This window comes from Larus michahellis, chromosome 4 (assembly GCF_964199755.1).
Source record: "Larus michahellis chromosome 4, bLarMic1.1, whole genome shotgun sequence".
Classification (NCBI taxonomy): Eukaryota; Metazoa; Chordata; class Aves; order Charadriiformes; family Laridae; genus Larus; species Larus michahellis.
In genome coordinates this window covers 26,217,688-26,236,781 of record NC_133899.1, presented here as the reverse complement: position 1 = coordinate 26,236,781, position 19,094 = coordinate 26,217,688, and the positions used below count along the sequence as shown (strand labels likewise).

The 19,094-nt window shown below is 42.9% G+C and overlaps 1 protein-coding gene across 3 annotated transcripts in view; it reads right to left on the bottom strand.

The window, feature by feature from the left end:
• Positions 1 to 19,094, bottom strand: part of MDGA2 (MAM domain containing glycosylphosphatidylinositol anchor 2) — a 366,795-nt gene that overhangs the window by 171,813 nt on the left and 175,888 nt on the right. For all 3 annotated transcript variants that reach the window (XM_074583599.1, XM_074583600.1, XM_074583601.1), the window contains exons 4-5: positions 8,945 to 9,141; positions 5,183 to 5,315 (exon numbers count right to left, since the gene is read on the bottom strand). In XM_074583599.1, coding sequence (XP_074439700.1) covers positions 5,183 to 5,315; positions 8,945 to 9,141 — 330 coding nt within the window. The remainder of the gene's footprint in view (positions 1 to 5,182; positions 5,316 to 8,944; positions 9,142 to 19,094) is intronic.

Here is a 19,094-nt window from a genome sequence, read left to right as displayed (position 1 = left end):
CACTAAGAGCTCTAAGAGGGTGGAAAACACGAATGGGGAAAAGACACATGTGAGCACCATGCAAGAAACAAACCCTCTGAGGCCTTGGGGAAGAGATGGGACAGTAGCAACCCAAAGAAAAGCCTAACAGGTAGAGTAGGAGCCAGAAACCAGATGAATCTGATCTCTTCTTAGGTACAGCATGGACATAGCGAGGCAACAAAACCGGGTAACATAGACAGAAAGTATGGAGATCATGACTCAGTATGACACCCACCCTCGCAGATGCTCCTCTTCCAACAGCGTGGATTCAAGCACATACACTGAGAAAATTGTCAGGGTTCCTCCTCCTTGTCAGAATAACCCCTTGATTTTGTTGCAAAGCAGCTGCATTTGGTTTTTACAACTCCTGCTTGCATTAACTTACTCAAATTAACTTCTACATGCTGATTTTAAAGGGACTCAGTCTACTAAAAACAAACGAGAGCTGCAAAATTAATCCCTTTGCTGTTCATCCTCACATCTTGACTTCTATTTCTGTTCCTGCCACTCTCCAGCAATCTGCTAGCAGGTGAATCACTTCACAGTGTTTCTGCTTGCCTTCAAATTTCTCATCTATTTAGATAATAAATTTGCAGAGTAATAGCCGTCTTTAGATAAAAAGTGGGTCTGGGCTCAACAAGTGCCTCTACCTGCTGCTGTACAACATTACTGCTAATTGTCAGCTTGGGCTTCAGCATATGCGTGGTCACATGCTGCCGAGATGATCTCAGCTTCTCATTACAACATCCACTTTGGGGTTTTTTTGTATTTTAAACTAGCCTGCACTGGAACAAAGAAATCTGTGTGTCTGAAAAATGATGCCAATGCACTCTAACTCCCATAGTACCTACAGAGACGTGATGGTGCAGCTCAGGCTTCAGACTCACACAGAACAGATGTAATTAACACACTGCTGTTGAATGAAGGGGGTGTGAGTGTACCTAATTATACCCACGTGTAACACTTTAAGCCTGCATCATGTCCAAAGCGTACTGATGAATACATGTTCATCTGATGGCATCAGCTTAATTACCTCTCTAGTTATTCAAGGAGAAGTATGCAGAAAGTTTCCTTCGACATGATTCTAGCACAGTAATGGATTGTTACTCTGGTGATGCCATGACACGCAATCAAACAATCAGCAAGACAAGTGAGCACAGAAAATAAAAAGGTGGCAGGGACAAGCTGGCGGGAGGCACCCGAAGACACGCCTGGTGTTCCTCAAATTAGCCTCTCAGCTCAGGTGTGTGCACAGGAATAGAGATGTATGGGAGACCCTCTGGCATAAATAGTAGCAGAAAAGCACCTGGACGTGCAAGGCTTTCCAAGAAACAAGTGTCTACGTTCCTGCCTGGGTCACCTATAGCTCTTGGTGGGGGAAGGGGGGGAGACTTGAGAGCGTTTCAGAGAAAGAAAGAAGAAAAAAATAGTCTTCATGTGCCCCTGACACCATATTCTCTAACAATGCGGGACGATTGTCAAGCAGAAGGTTCAAAGGTTCAACGGGTGACTTTATTGTTGACTGTGAGAACCTCGGTGGCCCTGGATGCAGAAAGCAGGCAGGATACGGAAAGAGCAGTAAGGATTTCCAGGCACACAGTAATAGTTACATGGGGTTTTTTTCACATCTGCTGAGCACGCTTCCTCAAGCGCAATCTGCCAATCATCACCACGTGTGACAAAGGCTCGTTACGGCTTGCAGAAGTCCCGCTGTGCATCAGCGCGGGGCGGCAATCAATCCGGGCCAGCCGGGAGCCAAGGTGCTTCCCTGACGTCCTGTGCGCTCCCCGTCTCCATCGACCCTGGTGAATGGCAAACCACTGCAGGCAGACAGTCCACCAACCCTCACAAAGCCCAGCTGGCTGCTCGGACAGCTGATGTCCCCTGAGCAACCCACACTGGAGTGCACAGCCGTGGCAGGGAAAAAGCTTCCCAACTGTGCCCACAAGTCAATCAATGAAAGGCAGCCTGAAAAATCATGCAACAGTCCCTGTATCCTGCCATAAAATCCTGACACCAGTGCGCCAAATCACTACCGGAAGGGGATGGAAACCCACAGCTGCTGTAAGCCGCAGCTACTCCCCTTTGTCACCTCTCACCACTAACGGCCGAGTTCAACAAGAACTTCTCACAGCAGTTATGCTTACAGAGCTGGTAAACGCAGAATAGCCAAATTTGCCAGCAATTTGACATTATGAACACATAATTTGCAGCTGAACTTAAATTCATTTGTAACAACATTAATTACAAGGAATATCGTGTGCGTTTGCCACCTCACAGACACTTCTATTTGTCTCTACTCTGTTTCCATTTGATAGGCATCTCCACCACACGCCTCCAGCTTTAAACCAGTAACAGATGGACAGGCTAGGACAGTTCTATACCAAAACAGAGCATCAGGTTTGGGTTCTGATTTTCATTACTTTGGATTTATCCTGGATTACTCTGGATTTACAATTTATATAACTTCTAAGAAGTTACACCAGGTGAAGTTCTACCACAGAACTTCTGTATCAGATGAAGTCATACCAAATGAGAAAAGTTTTGTTCTCAGAGTCATCAACACATCAGTCATTGTCTTGAATGAGTTGTTGCAGTAATTACTATAGATACTTAATCTTGCCCTTGATGAAGGTTGTCATCAAGTTCTTCATGAGAAAGTGTGAATCTTTATCATTTTTCAGGCTTGTTTACTTTCAAAATTACTCCAGAAGAACAATTCCTGCTAATGTATCAAAACACCCTTCTCCCAAAATAAACACAACAAGTGTAAGGGGGAAATAATTCTTGTTGCAAAATTCAATCATGATCACCTGTCCTCAGTTCAGAATAGTTATGCTATTTGATGTTCCCCCATTACTATAACATAAACATGCTTCTGTTAAAGCATGACCTGAGATGAGGTCCAACACGGCCAGGGACTCTTCTGGCTCCCGCAGCAAAACTATTGCTCTGACAAAGGGGAGCGGTAACAGCTCTCTTCCTTTGTCCTCACGGACGAAGGTGGAGGAGTTACTACTGGTGCCAAGAGGAAAGCTGTTCCCTCCTACCAGCTACACCTCCCCATGGCAGACAGGATCTCATGCCTCTTCTGGTATGACACCAGAGCAACCAATGAAGGACAAGCCGCACATTAAGGTTTTATTTTTTTTTTTTTTTCCTCTGGCAAAATTAATGACAGAGAGTAAATTAAGGGACTCCAAATCATTTTATCGGATACCTTAGGAGCTGGCTGTAATTCCCCTGCTGCCATGGCAGCTTTAAAGCTGAGCAGTGAATTCGCTTTGCAGTGGGTTGTGTACGGTAATGGTACATACCGCCGTTTTGAAGTCCCTGCTGTCAAATCGGAAATTCAGAAAAAGCTGAAGGCAACTCCTTGGAATAAAGCCGTGAGGACAGAAATAATGTGAAATGTGCAAGTGCAAATAAAATTCATAGTTCATCTTAGATGCACTCAGCATGTTAATGCCTCAACTATTTTGTTCATTCGCTACCTGTTTGCAGTGCCCCAAGGCGTACGCTATTAAGGCATAACCCAGCATAATCTAACCCGAAGCCTTCAAATGTAACAACATTTGCTGCAAAACTGTTCTCCAGAAAACACTTCTCTAAAATTTCTAATTATTTAGAAATCTAAGCCGAAGACTTCACCATCAGGTTTATAAACCATTTCAGACACATCCGCTGCCGATCCCGGACACAGACCCTTTAAGAGAGTTAAAATCTATAATTTCCATCCTCCTGGAAACCAGCATTCCCAATTGCACTTCTTGTGACCAACCACTGGCACGAAGCTCTCAAGATCCATAGCAGTGATACAACCACAAGGAGAGGGAGATCCATCAACCGACTGTTTGCTCAGCCAGGGACAAGTCCAAAGACAAGAGCAAAGGCACAAGAAATGCCACAACATGGAGACAGCTTGGTCAGAGACAGATAAAGCATTTCAAACTCAACGGCTTGAATATTTCCATTTGAACCAATCAAAACTGAAACAAAACACCAGTTTAAATCAATGTAAGAAATCAATGTTTATGTTGATGCAAGAATCTTTCAAACCAATCACATAAAAATCAATTGCTCGAACCAATGTAGGAATATAAAAAGGTTGGTTTTTTCCTAAAATATTTTGATGACCAAAAATAATTAGCTTTCAACAAAGCATTGAGAGAAGTATTTGAGTATTTGTTTTCACTCTATGCCCAGCCTTGACTGAGATGCCCCTTCCTCTTACCTTGCTGCAGTATCTTCTTTGAAGTCTACCCATAATAATGAACCCCCCTGACACTGGGGAGAAATGCAAATCCTGACATCAAATCCAGGGAGTGGTAAATAGAGAGCAATAAGTGAAAACTCTTCTTCAGATTCTAACTTTGAGGGTGTTGGTTGAATACCCAAGAAGCTCAACAAGAACCAGCAACGTGTGCTGGCAGCCCAGAAAGCCCCCTGCATCCAGGGCTGCATCCCCAGCAGCATGGGCAGCAGGGCGAGGGGGGGGATTCTGCCCCTCTGCTCTGCTCTGGGGAGACCCCCCTGCAGTTGGAGCGGGGCCAGAGGAGGCCATGAAGATGATCCAAGGGCTGGAGCCCCTCTGCTGTGAGGACAAGCTGAGAGAGTCAGGGGGGTTCAGCCTGGAGAAGAGAAGGCTCCACGGAGACCTTCCAGCCCCTTCCAGTCCCTAAAGGGGCTCCAGGAAAGCTGGGGAGGGGCTTTTTACACATGTATGTAGTGATAGGACAAGGGGTAATGGCTTGAAACTGGAAGAGGGCAGATTTAGATGAGATCTGAGGAAGAAATTCCTTGCTGTGAGGGTGGTGAGCCCCTGGCCCAGGTTGCCCGGAGAAGCTGTGGCTGCCCCATCCCTGGAGGTGTTCAAGGCCAGGCTGGACAGGGCTTGGAGCAACCTGGGCTGGTGGGAGGTGTCCCTGCCCAGGGCAGGGGGTGGCACTGGATGGTCTTTAAGGTCCCTTCCAACTCTAACCATCCTATGATTCTAAAAAAAAAAACACCTGAAAACGGTGTGTACAGGTTGCTCCTGAAGAGCTCCTATCGCTGTGTGGCTGCATATGGTCACATAGTTTTTAATCAAGAGAACAACGCTGAAACACAAAAGACCATGGGGACACCACATGCCCGGGGAGGGTTGCTGCTGGAGGCCCACCTGTTTTATTAGAGAGTCGGAAGGACACCATCTTGTCAGGGATGCTGCAGACATTCCTCACCGAGGCGATGCAGCTGTAATTCGCGTAGTCCTGAGGTCGGAGGTTCTTCAGCTTCAGGATCTTCGTTTCTCCCTGCGTGTGCAAGAGAGAGCGTTAGGAAAAGACAGAGGCAGAAGAACAAGCAGGGATGTAGGATACATCGAGACCAGCTTTCAGGAGGTGAGAGGAAGATGTAGAGGTGGCTAATTAGAAGCAGATGTTCAAGTGTTCCAGAAAATATATTTTATTTAATTTTCCGAAAGAATAGCAGCTAGCGTAACCTAAAACCATAGCCCCACTTATATATTAAAGGCAAAAGAAAAGAGCGGCGAGGAGGAAATTGGTTCGACAGAGTATCTCAAGTTGCAGCATTATTCGGAATAATATAACTTAAAGTACAATCTACATGATGAAAAAAAGGACAACGTACAGAAATCCTACTATTTTCCTTTGAAAATGAGCCGCTGATGGGTTTTATTTTTAGCCAGCGGTGTAAATGCTGGAGCAGGGACCTGAACGGGGTATGTAATGAAGGAGTTCCTTCAGACACTGCAGAAAGTGAAAACTGGCAAATATCAGATTTCCACTGCAGTACTATGTGAAGTGGGCACCGCAAACCAGAAACTCAGGAGAAAAAGCAAGTTGCTGAAATGTGTATGTCAAATCTTACACCTTTGGTAGCAGCAAGAGTAACGAAAAGCTAAAAGGAGTGTTAGATGCAAAATCCTGAGCACGCAGAGATGCCATGGGACAGGGCAGGGAGGAATAAAGCACGGGGAGCACAGCAAAGCACAACAGGGTGGAGGGCTGCGGAAACGTCAGACCAATCTATGTATACCAAAACCTCCCCATTATTCCCTCTAGCATTAAAATAACAAAATTCCTTGGGCTTTCCAGTCTCCTCCTCCAGTTGCCTGTGTTCAAGCCTTTGCCTGTGCTCGTACCAATTAGCTAAAAACAAATTATGTTTAGACAAGGCTAAGGCAGAACCCCAGCCCAGGGAGGCAGGCACTCGGAACGGGCTTACAAAGCCTCAAAAGAGCAAACTTTGGAAAACATTCATCATCATGTGTCCTGTTAATGCTGCTACAACTTTTAATATTACCACAGCTTGAACAACGTCTTGAATTTCTTTTAACACCACCATGTCCACCAACTGCCCACGCCTATATAAGGCCATACAAAATATGGTGGTTTGTGAAAATGCACAGGACTAGCAAAGATTGATAAAAGAGAAGGTACAGCTAGCCAGACAAGGAAAGAGACAGTCATGAAATCAAGCTTGGTAGCATTGGAACTGAAGCGTTTTGTACGTGCAATCAGTCCCGCAAAAATTATGTGATTTAAGCACATAATTAAGAACACGCCGCTTCAGAGTTTGCAAGACCAAGCCTTTGAAAGGCTGCTCCTAAAGACAGAGATCCTACTTCAAGAAGGGGTTTATGTGGGCTAGAGAGGGGCCTGATGCAGGTTAGGAGGGACACAGCTACCAAAGGCGTCAAGTCCTGGCAACACAGAGCAGCTACATCCCTTCAGTTCAGCCTCCGGGCTCTAAGTTGAACTTGTGGGCTGAATGCACAGTGGTATCTGGAACATGTCCCCAGATTGCAGAGATTTATAAAAATGTATATATTTTCTTCATTGGTTGGGATAATTAGTCTAATTACGTCTAATTGCATAATTATTGTAAATACAGCAAATTTAATCTTGTACGCAAGCTGTGCAATTACAATGTGCAATGAGGATGATGCAAACTCTTAGGAAATAATTCTGCATCAAGATTTTAGTTTTGAAAAGTTTAGCATTTCAAGTACTCCCACAGACGAGAATGTGTACATTTGTCCAACTTTTCTCCCCATGGCAGCTAAAATAAGCAGCTGACATTACCTGACTCATCAAAAAAAAAAAAAAAAAAAATCTGTTCAAAGTTCAAGAATTCATTTGTATATTCCCAGTTTTCCAGGTGCTTTCTATGATTTAATAAAACAAGAAAGCCACCGGAAAGAAAAACTGGCCTTTTTTTGCGTACAATACCTTAGAAAATTTAATGTGTTACTGCTCGTTTTCCTTTACGCTTCATTTGATTTTCAGACTGATAAGCCACCTTCAAAGCAATCACCAAAAAATGCCACCTCAAATTCGTATCTCTTGATGCTCTGAAGTTAAATCCCCTCTATCCCTCTTCACGTCAGCTCTTACTGTTTGTTACCGTATCATAACCTGAACCAATCCTGCAGAGATGTGCAGTAGATAGATGTTTATGACTCTTGAACCTTTAACTACATCTTTTCCTCTTATAAACGTATATCGGATCTTGTAGGCACACCAACAAGATACACTAAACTCAACCCGACCTCCAATAAACGTAAAAAGGTTATGGATAAGCTTTCGACTAGCAACATAACAATCTGATTTATTCATTAATTCAGCCCAGACAGAGGTTCTAGGAAGAATGCTCCTAGTAACCTAGAAATATTTATTTTTTTAAAAAAATACTGAATCAAATTTCACGTGACGCATTTTATCAGGTCTGTTCTTATTAGATGACAGGGAAGGTAATCATCAGCATTTCCATATTGAAATATAAAACAAAAAGTCCCATGTCAGGGGAACCTCTCACTTTTTAATTAAAACATTAAAAAATTCCAGTTTACACACTTATGTCCAAGGAAACAAGCCACAGATTTGCTAAACTGGGTCCGTACATGTTAAATTAAAAATAATCTCATCACATTTAGGAAAGCAATAACTTGACTACGTAATCTAATTCTCATCTCCGCGAGGTTCCAGGCTACACGTTTCTCAGTAAAATACCAAGCCGCTGTAGCAATATAAAGCCGTCAAGTACAATAAAAAGAAAAAATGAAGGTGCTCTCAAATCATTAGCTGAAAATTATTTATGAAAGTTGCAGGTTGCTTTCTACTATGAAGATCACATTACCAGACAGTTTTCACCTCTGTCTTTACTCGTTATTGCTTGAGACTTTCCAAAACAATTTTTTTCCTCCTTTTTTTTTCTTTTTTTCTTTTCTTTTTGCAAACACCGCCACACACTTTTGTCCATAGAACAGGATAGGCCACCTTTGTATTCTGAGAATGTGCAAATGTGCTAATAATAAATTAATCTGATCTAATCTGACAGACTCTTTTGATGGCCCAGTCTGCCTCCGTGGCTGTGAGCGAGAGTAGGAAGACTTAAAAAATGACTTCTTTCCATTTTTGCCACCTCATCTTTAAAGTGTGTAATTCTGGAACAAAACCTTACATTCAAAGAAGTGAAAGGCAGAATAAAAAAAAAAAAAAAAAAAAAATCCACATGGAGTTGCCATAGAGTTTATCCTTCATGAAAAGCTTTTTAGGCTGTAACTTCTGTGCAGAATCACTTTGCATTGTATTGGAAAAGATTAGGAAATAGCAGTCAAATCAGAGGTTTGGGCTTGCAGCGCCAAAGCAAAATGACTTCAAAGGGGCTCCCGCAGACAGCGCTCACTGCGCATCTTCCCATAACTTCCTTTCGCATAATTTGACAAAAAATTTAAACGACATATTTTATATTAGGAAGTCTTATAATACCATACGGGCGCATTGGTGCTAGTTATGCGGAGGGCATGCCCAGTTACCCACACCACAAACCCAGCAAGGATACACAGGCAGACCCGGGTATAAGAAATCCGGTGCAAGTAGCCTAAGGAAGGGCAAAAATCCTCTCTCCTCATTCCTACCTGGGTAAAGAAGGGCTCGTAGATCTCCACTCCTTTATCAGAGCCTTGCAGCAATACCTCTTGGCCGCGTCGCCAGCTGTACCGAACAGGCGGGTTGGAGTTGGCCACGCACCTGAGAAACACCGTTCTCTCATAGTAAAACTGCTCTTTTGCTTCCCCGATGCTCTGGTGGACTGTCACTATTGGATCATCCAAATCTGGAAAGACAGAAAAAAAACACCGAGATAAAGTTAGGCTTCAGTTGACCCCATGACGGGTCTACAATGGGAAGCATGTGCATCGCCTTGTTGTATACAAGTCAACAGCAAAATAGAGACAATAGAGCTCCAAAAGGCACAAATGTACATTTTAGGACTTTTGTAGCAGAATCCCAGTTTAGAGTTTGCTTTCACCTGTACAGCACCCAGCGGAACTGGAGCTTCACCTACAACTCAGGCTTTTGGATATAACAATACATAAAATATCATATAAGACAACGTCAATCGTATTTCTGTTACGTTTCCACTAATACTTAGGTTTCCCCTGGTTTTCATCTTTACTACTTGTTTCCTATGTATGATTTTTATTTAAATGTTGCTTAGACAAAATAGTTTATAAAGCTTTGGAAATAAATAGACAGACTAATTTGCATCCTAATGGTAGGATCCACTAGAGCATAGATCATGTGAATGCATCTGTTTTGCTTTAAAGCAGCAATTTAATACAGTAATTTAATGCATATTCCCTTCTTTCAGTTACGTGCATTTAACTTCAAGCAGGTAAATTCATCACAGGCTTTAGAACACACTTCTCTTGATTAAAATACAGATATCATGTAATGACTCCCACGGCATCAGCTCAAAGAAAATGAGATCCCCACAACAGAATTCACTCATCTTAAATAGGGAAGAAATAACAATAGCCCTTGCAATGTGAGTACACCTAATTAATTAATTTGGGCTTTATTCTATTAGGAACAAGTAGATTCTTGTTTGCAGGAGTCTTCTACTATTATGAACTTTTTCTGAAGGTACAATTATGCCAAAGGAGGGGGAAAAAACCCAAACAAACAAAAGAAAAAAAGCAATGGCCATCTTTACTCTGTACTAGTTAAAAACACTCAACCTCCAAATAATGCGGTCAGCAATTCTCTCACGAGCTTGAGGGAGAAGTGACACGACCCGGAGGGCTGGCAGACAAGGGGAAGTTGCTTCTCCACGTCCAGCCCCGTGTTTCCAGGGTACATCGTCCAGGTTTGGCTCCTACAGTTACAATAGCGGGACCGGTGCTGTTACCCACAGAGAGGAGGAACAAAGAGGAGGAACAACATCCCCGATTACCCCTGCACTGGTGCGACCGATGCGCACATGGCAATAGCATGTTCCCATGCGCGACTCAGCCTTGGCTGAAATAATATCAGAACCTTATTCAGCAGTGCTTCTTCCTTAAAACAAAATATAAATAATGCTTTAAGTAGTGCTTAATTAATTACTCATCCACAAACTGAACCCTATTTTTGCCAAGTCTTGTGTTAGTAACTATCCAAATGCCAATTCATCGGATTTATTTGAGGCCATGATTCAGTGAAATGCGGAACGAGGTGGTCAAACCTTGGCATGACCACCGGTGTCCAAGGGAACACCGTCATGCTTGAAGGCACCTGCACGCTTGAGCCCCTTGTCAATGGTGTTGAAAACAAGGACAGTTGTTTTGGGGGAAGCATTTCTCTCCCGCGTCCTTTCCCCAAGTGCCAGCCAAACACCACCATAACCACCACGGTGTATTGTGTGAGGTGGGCCACCAGCACAGCAGTTCTTAAAAAACGTGAGGGTTTGATAGCTTTTAAAAACTAGAGGTACAGGGGATTATTAAAGGAAGCCCACCATTAACAATCTGAATAGATTAACATGTTTCAAAGGTCCACGCTGAAAAGCAGTTTGCACTTAAAAATTATTCTTTCAATGCTTACATTTTGATTTGCATAACAAGAATAAAGCTTGAGAGTCTCTTGATTAATTAGAAACAAAACCTGTTCCAAAATTTGGAATAATTCAAGCAATAATACCTTGTAATAGCGCACGGATTTTAAGTAAATGTTACCTTCATTCTACTCTACAAAACATTTAATTTAATATCACAGAAACAAATTACGAAACTGTTGCTCCAAATTAGGATGGCATTTTCTAATGAGATTTCATTTTTGTTTTAAAGGTTATTTTAAATCACAGTAGCATTTGAAAAGGGATGAGATTGCTGAAACGTTATGTCTTCTACTCATGCAATAGAAAATAAAAAGGTGGAAATTAGCTCCTTTCAATTTCTAGGCCAAAACACCTGTTCCCTGTATTTTGATGAACAACAGAACATTTCATACATGAATGCCTCCCAACGTCTGCTTATTAAAGCACATCCTTTGACCACAAACAAGGATGACTGACAGCTATGAGCCTCCAACACCGAGTCAGGGGACTGCTCCTCGAATCTCTCACCCTTAGATGAAGGTGTATCCTCTTCGGTGAAATCCACAGAGGTCCAAGTCAAGACTCAGCTTCATCTTGATGAAGTAAAGACTGGGCAGACTAAATCACTTGAGGGCTAAAAATGGGACCTGAAGCAACTGCAAGGTCTGCCAGTGTAAGGTAGTAATCAACACCAGGCAGGCTGAGGCTGACTGGCCAGAAGAGAGCCTTGCAGAAGAGGCCTTGGAGGTCCTGGTGGAGAAGCTGAGCAGGAGATGGCCTACTACATCACAGGCTGCAACAGCAAGAGTGCAGCCAGCGGGTGCAGAGAAATGATCCTGCCCCTCTACCCACGGCTGTGAGACATCATCCTGAGCACCCTGTCCAGGTCAAGACATGGATATACTGCAGCATGAGCAGAGGAGGCCACCAAGATGATCAGAGGTCTGGAGCACGTGCCATACAAGTAGAGGCTGGGGGAGCTGGCTTTGGCTTGCTTAGAGAAGATAAGATGAAGGGGAGATCTAATTTCTATCTTTGACTGAGTACTGGGAAGTTATAGAGAAGATGAAGGCAAACTCTTCTTAGAGGTGCAGACTAAAAGACCGTGAGGTATAAGTTACACCAATAGAAATTCCTCCTAGTTATAAGTGAAAACGAATTCCCCATGCAATCAGACAAGTGCCCAGAGAGGCTGCGGGATACCGTCCTCGGAGACATTCAAAGCTTGACCGGACACAGCCCTGAGCAATCTGTGAAGTTGGCCCTGGTATGAGCAGGGGGGTTTGGACAAGAGGTCCTTTCCAACCTGAATTATTCCATAATACCAATTCCTTGCTCGCACTAACCGCTCTCTTGCAATGGGTCCATGCTGGCTGTGCGTTCACCCCCTCCGACACCAGTACTTTTCTAGAACATAGAGAACCAGGCACTCTCTCTCTGCATGGCACTATACTATGACAGGGGATGGATTTTGATAAAGAGTATAAGGAAACCTCAAAGAAATTTCAGTTGGGAATGCAAATGCAGCAAGCCCTCTGCCAAAGCATTTCATAATGGTCAATTAATAGAAAATTTGCACTGCAGAACTTGACTGATTTTTCCATCGGCAGTGCTGGCAAGATCTCGACAGCTGCGTCACAGCAAAAGAAGCAGCGCTAATAGGAGACAAAATAACGCTCACAATTGTTGTGAGATTTCACTGAACACGCAACTGCCTGCCCCGCTGCTGGGCAGGGTTAGACAAATGTTTTACTGGATTGTTATACAAGACTGTATTTTGCTCAGGCAGTGTGAGAGCTGCAAACATAATACAAAATATGCTTTTTTTTTTTATAATACTGCCAAGGTATTCTGCAGAGTTATTACAATGCAACTGCCAAATTCATAGACCGTAGACAGGCTATTTTAAAATCAGCTGATCTGGGTGGCATTAATGCCCACTTGTCAGAGCTCTCCAGAATTTCAATGTCTAATTGAATTGTTATTAACTGATACTCAAATTTCAGCGTGGGCTTAAAAAAAAAACCCAAACAACTATTTAAAGCTCTGTGCATATGTGTGAGTATCTGTGGGTGTTTGTTCCCTGAAAGCCCTGGAACAGTCAGGGACTCGGCAGTCTGGGAGGGAAGCCATGGACTGCAGGTACTGCACAGTAAGAAACCTGGGAAGAGGAAAGAGGGGAAATCACTGAAGAGCCAGGGAGATCCTACCGCAACGGAGAGAGATGTAGCACTGGGAAGCTCAGCAAGATGAATTTTTGAAGTGCTTTACAAGAGGAAAAAAAATCTCAAAAATGTTCATTTTGGGTTGATCAAATTATGAAGAGTTAACTGACTAATCATTCTTTAAATTAAACTGAAGTCATGGGTGTTGCTATGTAGTTAAAGCCTATTAATCAAAATGAAAATAATTACAGAAGTGTGTTTTCCACAGAGGTTTATGCCACCATTAGGTTCAATTTTTCAGTCTTTAATCTTCGAATTGAACCAAACAGTTTCCAAAACCCAGATGGCACAGGCATGCTAAACGCTGTATTGGAAGAATTCCCTTCACACATCCCTAAGCTCTCAAACAAACAGAAAACCCAGGATAAGCTCTTCAAAACGGGTCTAATCTAAATGCGCTGTGAATTGCAGCACGATGGTCAGAGATGTTGGTGTGGAAGGTGCATGGAAGTGTGGCAGATGCTGTTAATATCCTCTCTACGCCGAATCGCAAAGCACTGGAGGCATCTCACCGTCTGCGAGCAGGAGACACAGACCATCTCCTGCAACCCTCACCTGAGTGCCGGGGGAGTTTCACACATACAAACAGGGGAGCAGGATCACAGACTATATTTGCCATATCATCTTTCTTCAGCTGCTGGGACTACACAGCTTGCTGATTTCATTTGTTAATTAGCTGCCTTTGTCTTCAGATGTTCAAAGCAAGCAATGCTTGGAAGTCAGGATAATAATAAAACACGCATCTGGTAAACTGATTGAAACGGCTTCATCAAGACACCCAGAGAGGAGACAGCAGTGACGCATATATTTAGCCTGCCTAACTCCTGAGTTATTCTTAAATATAAAAGTACCATGTTTTTCATGCCATTTTCCTTACTATAGCCTCCTTGACCTAGCACGAGCTATCGGTAATCACGCAGGTTTGAAGTGCTTTGTGGTACTGTATGATATAAAGCAGTTACACATGATTCAGAAAAATGCACAAAAACTCAACAAATATCTATTTCTGGCATACCTATGGAAAGGCTAATGAGCTGTCCTGCCTGCCATCCATTAGTACATGCAGTGTGGAGACGTAAGAGCTCCAAACAAGCTGGGAACAGGAGAGCCAAGTTACCTGGAGCTCCACAAAAGATATTTTCCACTCTATAGCCCTTTAAAAGAGATTTATTATGCATCTGCAGTGCTGTATCGCATGTGCAGTACTGACACAACAGTAGAAAGCCAGCATCATTTACAAGGCCAGACCCTGTAACAAAACAAGCCTTTCTGGCTTTGCTCCCGAGAGACCAAGAGTGTGACCCTGGGAGACCACCGATGAGCTTATATCGATTTCCAATAGCATTTTGGGAAGATCAAACACATGCTAGAAGGCTGTTAACGCGCTCAAACACAAAAGGACAAACAGAATGACCTTAGTAGTCAACAACACCCTGTGTGGCTCGAGACCATTTCTGCCTGCCCTGCCTTACTGAAGGTTGGGGTCTGTCAACGAAGAATCCAAGAGGAGAAATGTAACGAACGCTCGGCGACATAGTTTTACAGAGACAATGTTTGCTTTAGTCTTTTGATGAGGTTATAAACGTATCTGATTGAAACTTGCATGTACTGCTCATACGAGCGTGTCCTAATGACACTGGGAGGACGGCACAGGGTGCACAGCCCTGCGAGAGGGCAGCAACGGATTTGTTTATCCAAGGACACCAAAGTGAACAAACGCTCATTATTTACGAGACTCAATTAGCATCGGAGTCCCTGGGCAGCCCATACACCGGGGCTGGGGGTTTTGCATTTACAGCCCAAGCAGCAGAAAACAGCCATACCTACGATCCCAAATTTCTATATGTGTGTGCGTGTGCATACATGAATAAAGACCAGTGGATCTTCCAAAGAATGAAGAGCCAGATGCTCACACAGAAGATGTACATCTACGAACTCATAACAGAGGTTAACTGTACCCTGGCACGGTCGGAGAGAGACACCAGCAAAGACCTCTCGGCACAGTCCTGCGATAGATGGGACTGCTGGGATCACTGCGTGCGGTAAGAGTAAAGATATAATTTTCTTTCATATATAGAATTGGTGACCTGAGTACAGGATCTTAATCTGCTATCAGCCATTGTTAAGCAACATTAAGAAATTAAAGGGCAAAGAAAAGAGCAACAGCAAAGTACTTATGCACTAGAGAAAGTACTTACGACTTCGGCTTGCAGGAAAAGATGTAAAGAGCAAGACGCATTTAATTTCTCAGAAAAGAAGACTGAACGGTAACTTTATTATAGGATGTAAGCACCTCATGGTGGGAAAACAGCAGGTACAAAAGAGCTCTTTTGGCTACTAGTAATATGTACAACAAGCAACAATAGCTGGAAACTGAAGGAAGCTCAATTCGGTACGAGAAAGAATCAGACTTTTTTTTTTTTTTTTTGAAGATAAAGCAGTTGAAGAGAGGAACAGACCACCCAGGCAGAGGATTCCTCACCTGTTCAAACCAAGACCAGATGCTTTTGAGTGAAATGCAAATTATTACATTCAATATAAGAACAGCTGAAAAAAAAAAAACAACCCAGATAGGGCTGTAAAATAAAGGAGGTCAAACTAAAGCGAGGTCAGGTCAATTCTGGCACTAAATTTTATGGAAAAAAATGTAAGTAAAGAGAGAGTTGATTAAAGATTTCCAGATAATTATCATTAAATCAAGTACACTCAAATCAAGAAATAGAGCTATTTAAACTATCTTTTCATTCCACTTGCATTAGACCATACCCCAGTGCCCGCACGCTTTGGTTCCCCACCCTGCCAGACGTGGCTCTGAAAAATACTGATGAACCGCGACTATGCAGAAACATTGGGGGAAACAAGAGTTAAAGCCGCTCTCGTACTGCAGGGATTGAAAGCACAGCTGGAAAACAGGACGGCGGTTACAAAAGCACCCATAACGCATGACTGTACTACAGGATTTTCTCTTTCCAATGATTTATCTTCCTTTTATGAACTAAGATTCAGACGTAATCATACAGGACTTGGACAGTCTTCAAGAAACACAAATTCTTATCCCAATAGATGCAGTTGCTTGAGGAGGAATTCTGCAATAACTGCCTTGTTATCATCTCTGTTTTTTAAACAGGTAACCTTATTTTTTAATTTTCTCTGTACATGTAAAGGAACAGAACGGAAGATTACATTATAAAAGAAAAAAGGATTTACCAACCAAGCCAGGAGAAACAGGCACTAATACTAAAGGCCACCTGACACACACGACACATTAGTAGGAATAATTGTTACAAATAGGACTTTTCAACCTAATAAGTAAGTAATTATTGGTTGCGTAATCCCAAACCTAATTAATGCTTGCTCCTTCATTTTTTAAAGAAAATAAACTTAATTTTTTTGAAGTAATGAACACCAAACTGGGTTAAGAAGGTCTAGTTCTAGACCACATCCACCTCCAGTTAATGGCTTCAGTAAATTTCTTCCAGAGACTACTCACAAAGTTTAAATCCCTTTTAAAAACTATATTCTGAACATACTGAGTGCAAATAGCGGTGCCTTGGGGAGCAGGAGCTCCTGATAACACTCCACTGCTCTTTTACTGCTTTCTTCTGGACTTTATATGTTCTAAAATGAGCACAAAACCACTTATCTGACAGTCCATACCTATACGGACAGAAAGCGCCAGGTTTCCTTCCCCTTGGCCCGTATATGTTCTGCTCTTCCAAGATTCACATTTATTTTCCAGCTTTAAACTCTTCACTATTAAATATGTCGGTATAGAAATCTCAACAGCGCTCTGCATACTTTCTTGCAATCTCTACTCTTAAAGACGACCATATTTTTTCCCAGGTTTACATGAACAGAATACAAAACACGCATTTTAGAAGAAGAGGAAAGAAAGCCAGGACTAGAGGAAATAAATAATGGTGAGTGGATGATGAAAAAAGGAGGGCACGTAAGAATCTCCTTGGAGGCAAATGGAAATGACAAATCCAACAAAACTATAGCGAAGAGGAAAATGAACCTGCCCAGAATATTTAGTGCCCGCGCCTGATCCCAGGCAAGTGAAGTCTTTCTGTTGACTTGAAAGAAATCCCCCAGCCAGGCTGTTTGAGGACTATAGGCTCAAATCCCATCCACCTTGGAAGGGACCCATCTAGTCCCCATCTTGCTTCTCTCCATACTGATGATGCCCATCAATTTTCCATCATCAGCAAAAATTAATACCAAAATATTAATATAGTATGTAAATGCAGCTGAATCCCAAAGAGCAGCTAAGATTGCCTTCCTTAGATAATTGCATTTGACTGCCCATCTGCCAACCTGCCTTCCCCAAAACCTGCTGAGCTTTTTACCTTCTTTTTGCAACATTTCAAATGGGGATTGAGATCCCAAAGATAATTAACCTCCAGCACATCATATAAAATTGGTGTATGCAGGTGGGGAGAAGTGGGAAACACTGCACCGTGAGCTCATCATGGCCAGCAGGCATGCAGCGAGCACCCTGGCCTCGGGCACCCATGGGTGTCCTCTGCAGAGCCCACCACCACCGAGCTATTGGGGAGACTACGGGGAAGAGCATGCCTTAGGGAGCAGGGAGGGAGCCGGGGGTGCAGGGAGGAAGGACACAAATCTGTAAGAAACTAAAGTTTTATGAATTCTGTTACTCTAATAATACAAAATAACGTCTAGTTACGTGGGTGGAAGACCTTGGGCTATTTGGTTAGATGCCTTCTGCAGTGCTCTTGGAAGCCCCGCACATTCTGACTCTCAGGGCTGAGCCTTCCCCTGCACCGCTTGCTCCTCAGATAAGGGGTATTAAGTGAAGGAGCGCATTTCTGGTTATAACGAGACAATCCACACTACATCTCTTCAGAACAGCAGCAAAACCTCACCTTCCAGAGAAGAGCCAACAAAACAAGCCATATGCCAGGGAAGCTTTCAGATACGTATGCAGTTGGCAGAAGGGGAGCACTTCCAGTTAGCAATAGCAAATTTGAAAGACATCGTGAACCATAAACTCAGTGCTTTATATAATCTAGGCCTATTTCTGTTATGGCTCAAATCAGATTCCTACAAACAGACCGAATTTTCAAGCCGTTAATAGGGTCTATCTTTCCACTCGAGGGATATTTACAGCATCAATTATCTTGAACCTCATCTGACATGTACTCATCTCAGGCTGATCTAACTACAGCTATTATCATGTGTTAGAGACAGTTTTAATTTAGAAAAGGAAGAGCATAAAAGGCAATCAAATAATTTTACAGCACTCTTACTAGATTTTTTTTTTTTTCAGGGAGGAAAATAAAATCTGCATACGCGGCCAGGTAATACTATGGAATTAATACTCTTTAAATAATTGTAAGCTTTTTTCTTTATTTAAAAATACTGATGTATGGAGTATTATATTGAACAAATTCCGCAACGTACTTCCTCAGCAGCTATTCAGGGCTAATTAAACATCATTGAAATGAGCTCAACATGAAAATACAAATCTTCCTCGGCTGCTCCTAATAGAAATTTTGCATTTCCATTCTTGCGTGCATGCATATTTAATATTCACTTCTTAATTTTCACAAGCAAGGTTGTCAGCAGGCATTAGTCAGTTATTTTAGTGTTTACTGAAAAAGGTCTATGTCTTTGGACACCCAGAAACAGCAAGGTGGGCGGCTGCAGCTGCTCTCGCTCCTGCTGACCAGCACCATTCCCACGATTCATTGTTTTCTGCCTGTCTACTTCTGTTATCTCTTTGTTCGTGCAAACTGTGTCTGTCAGTGTTCTGTGTTAATACATCCCCTAATATCATATTTTTCTGGAGTCCTCAGCACAAGAAGGACACAGACCTGTTGGAGCAGGGCCAGAGGAGGCCATGAAAATGCTCCAAGGGCTGGAGCCCCTCTGCTGTGAGGACAGGCTGAGAGAGCTGGGGGGGTTCAGCCTGGAGAAGAGAAGGCTCCGGGGAGACCTTCCAGCCCCTTCCAGTCCCTC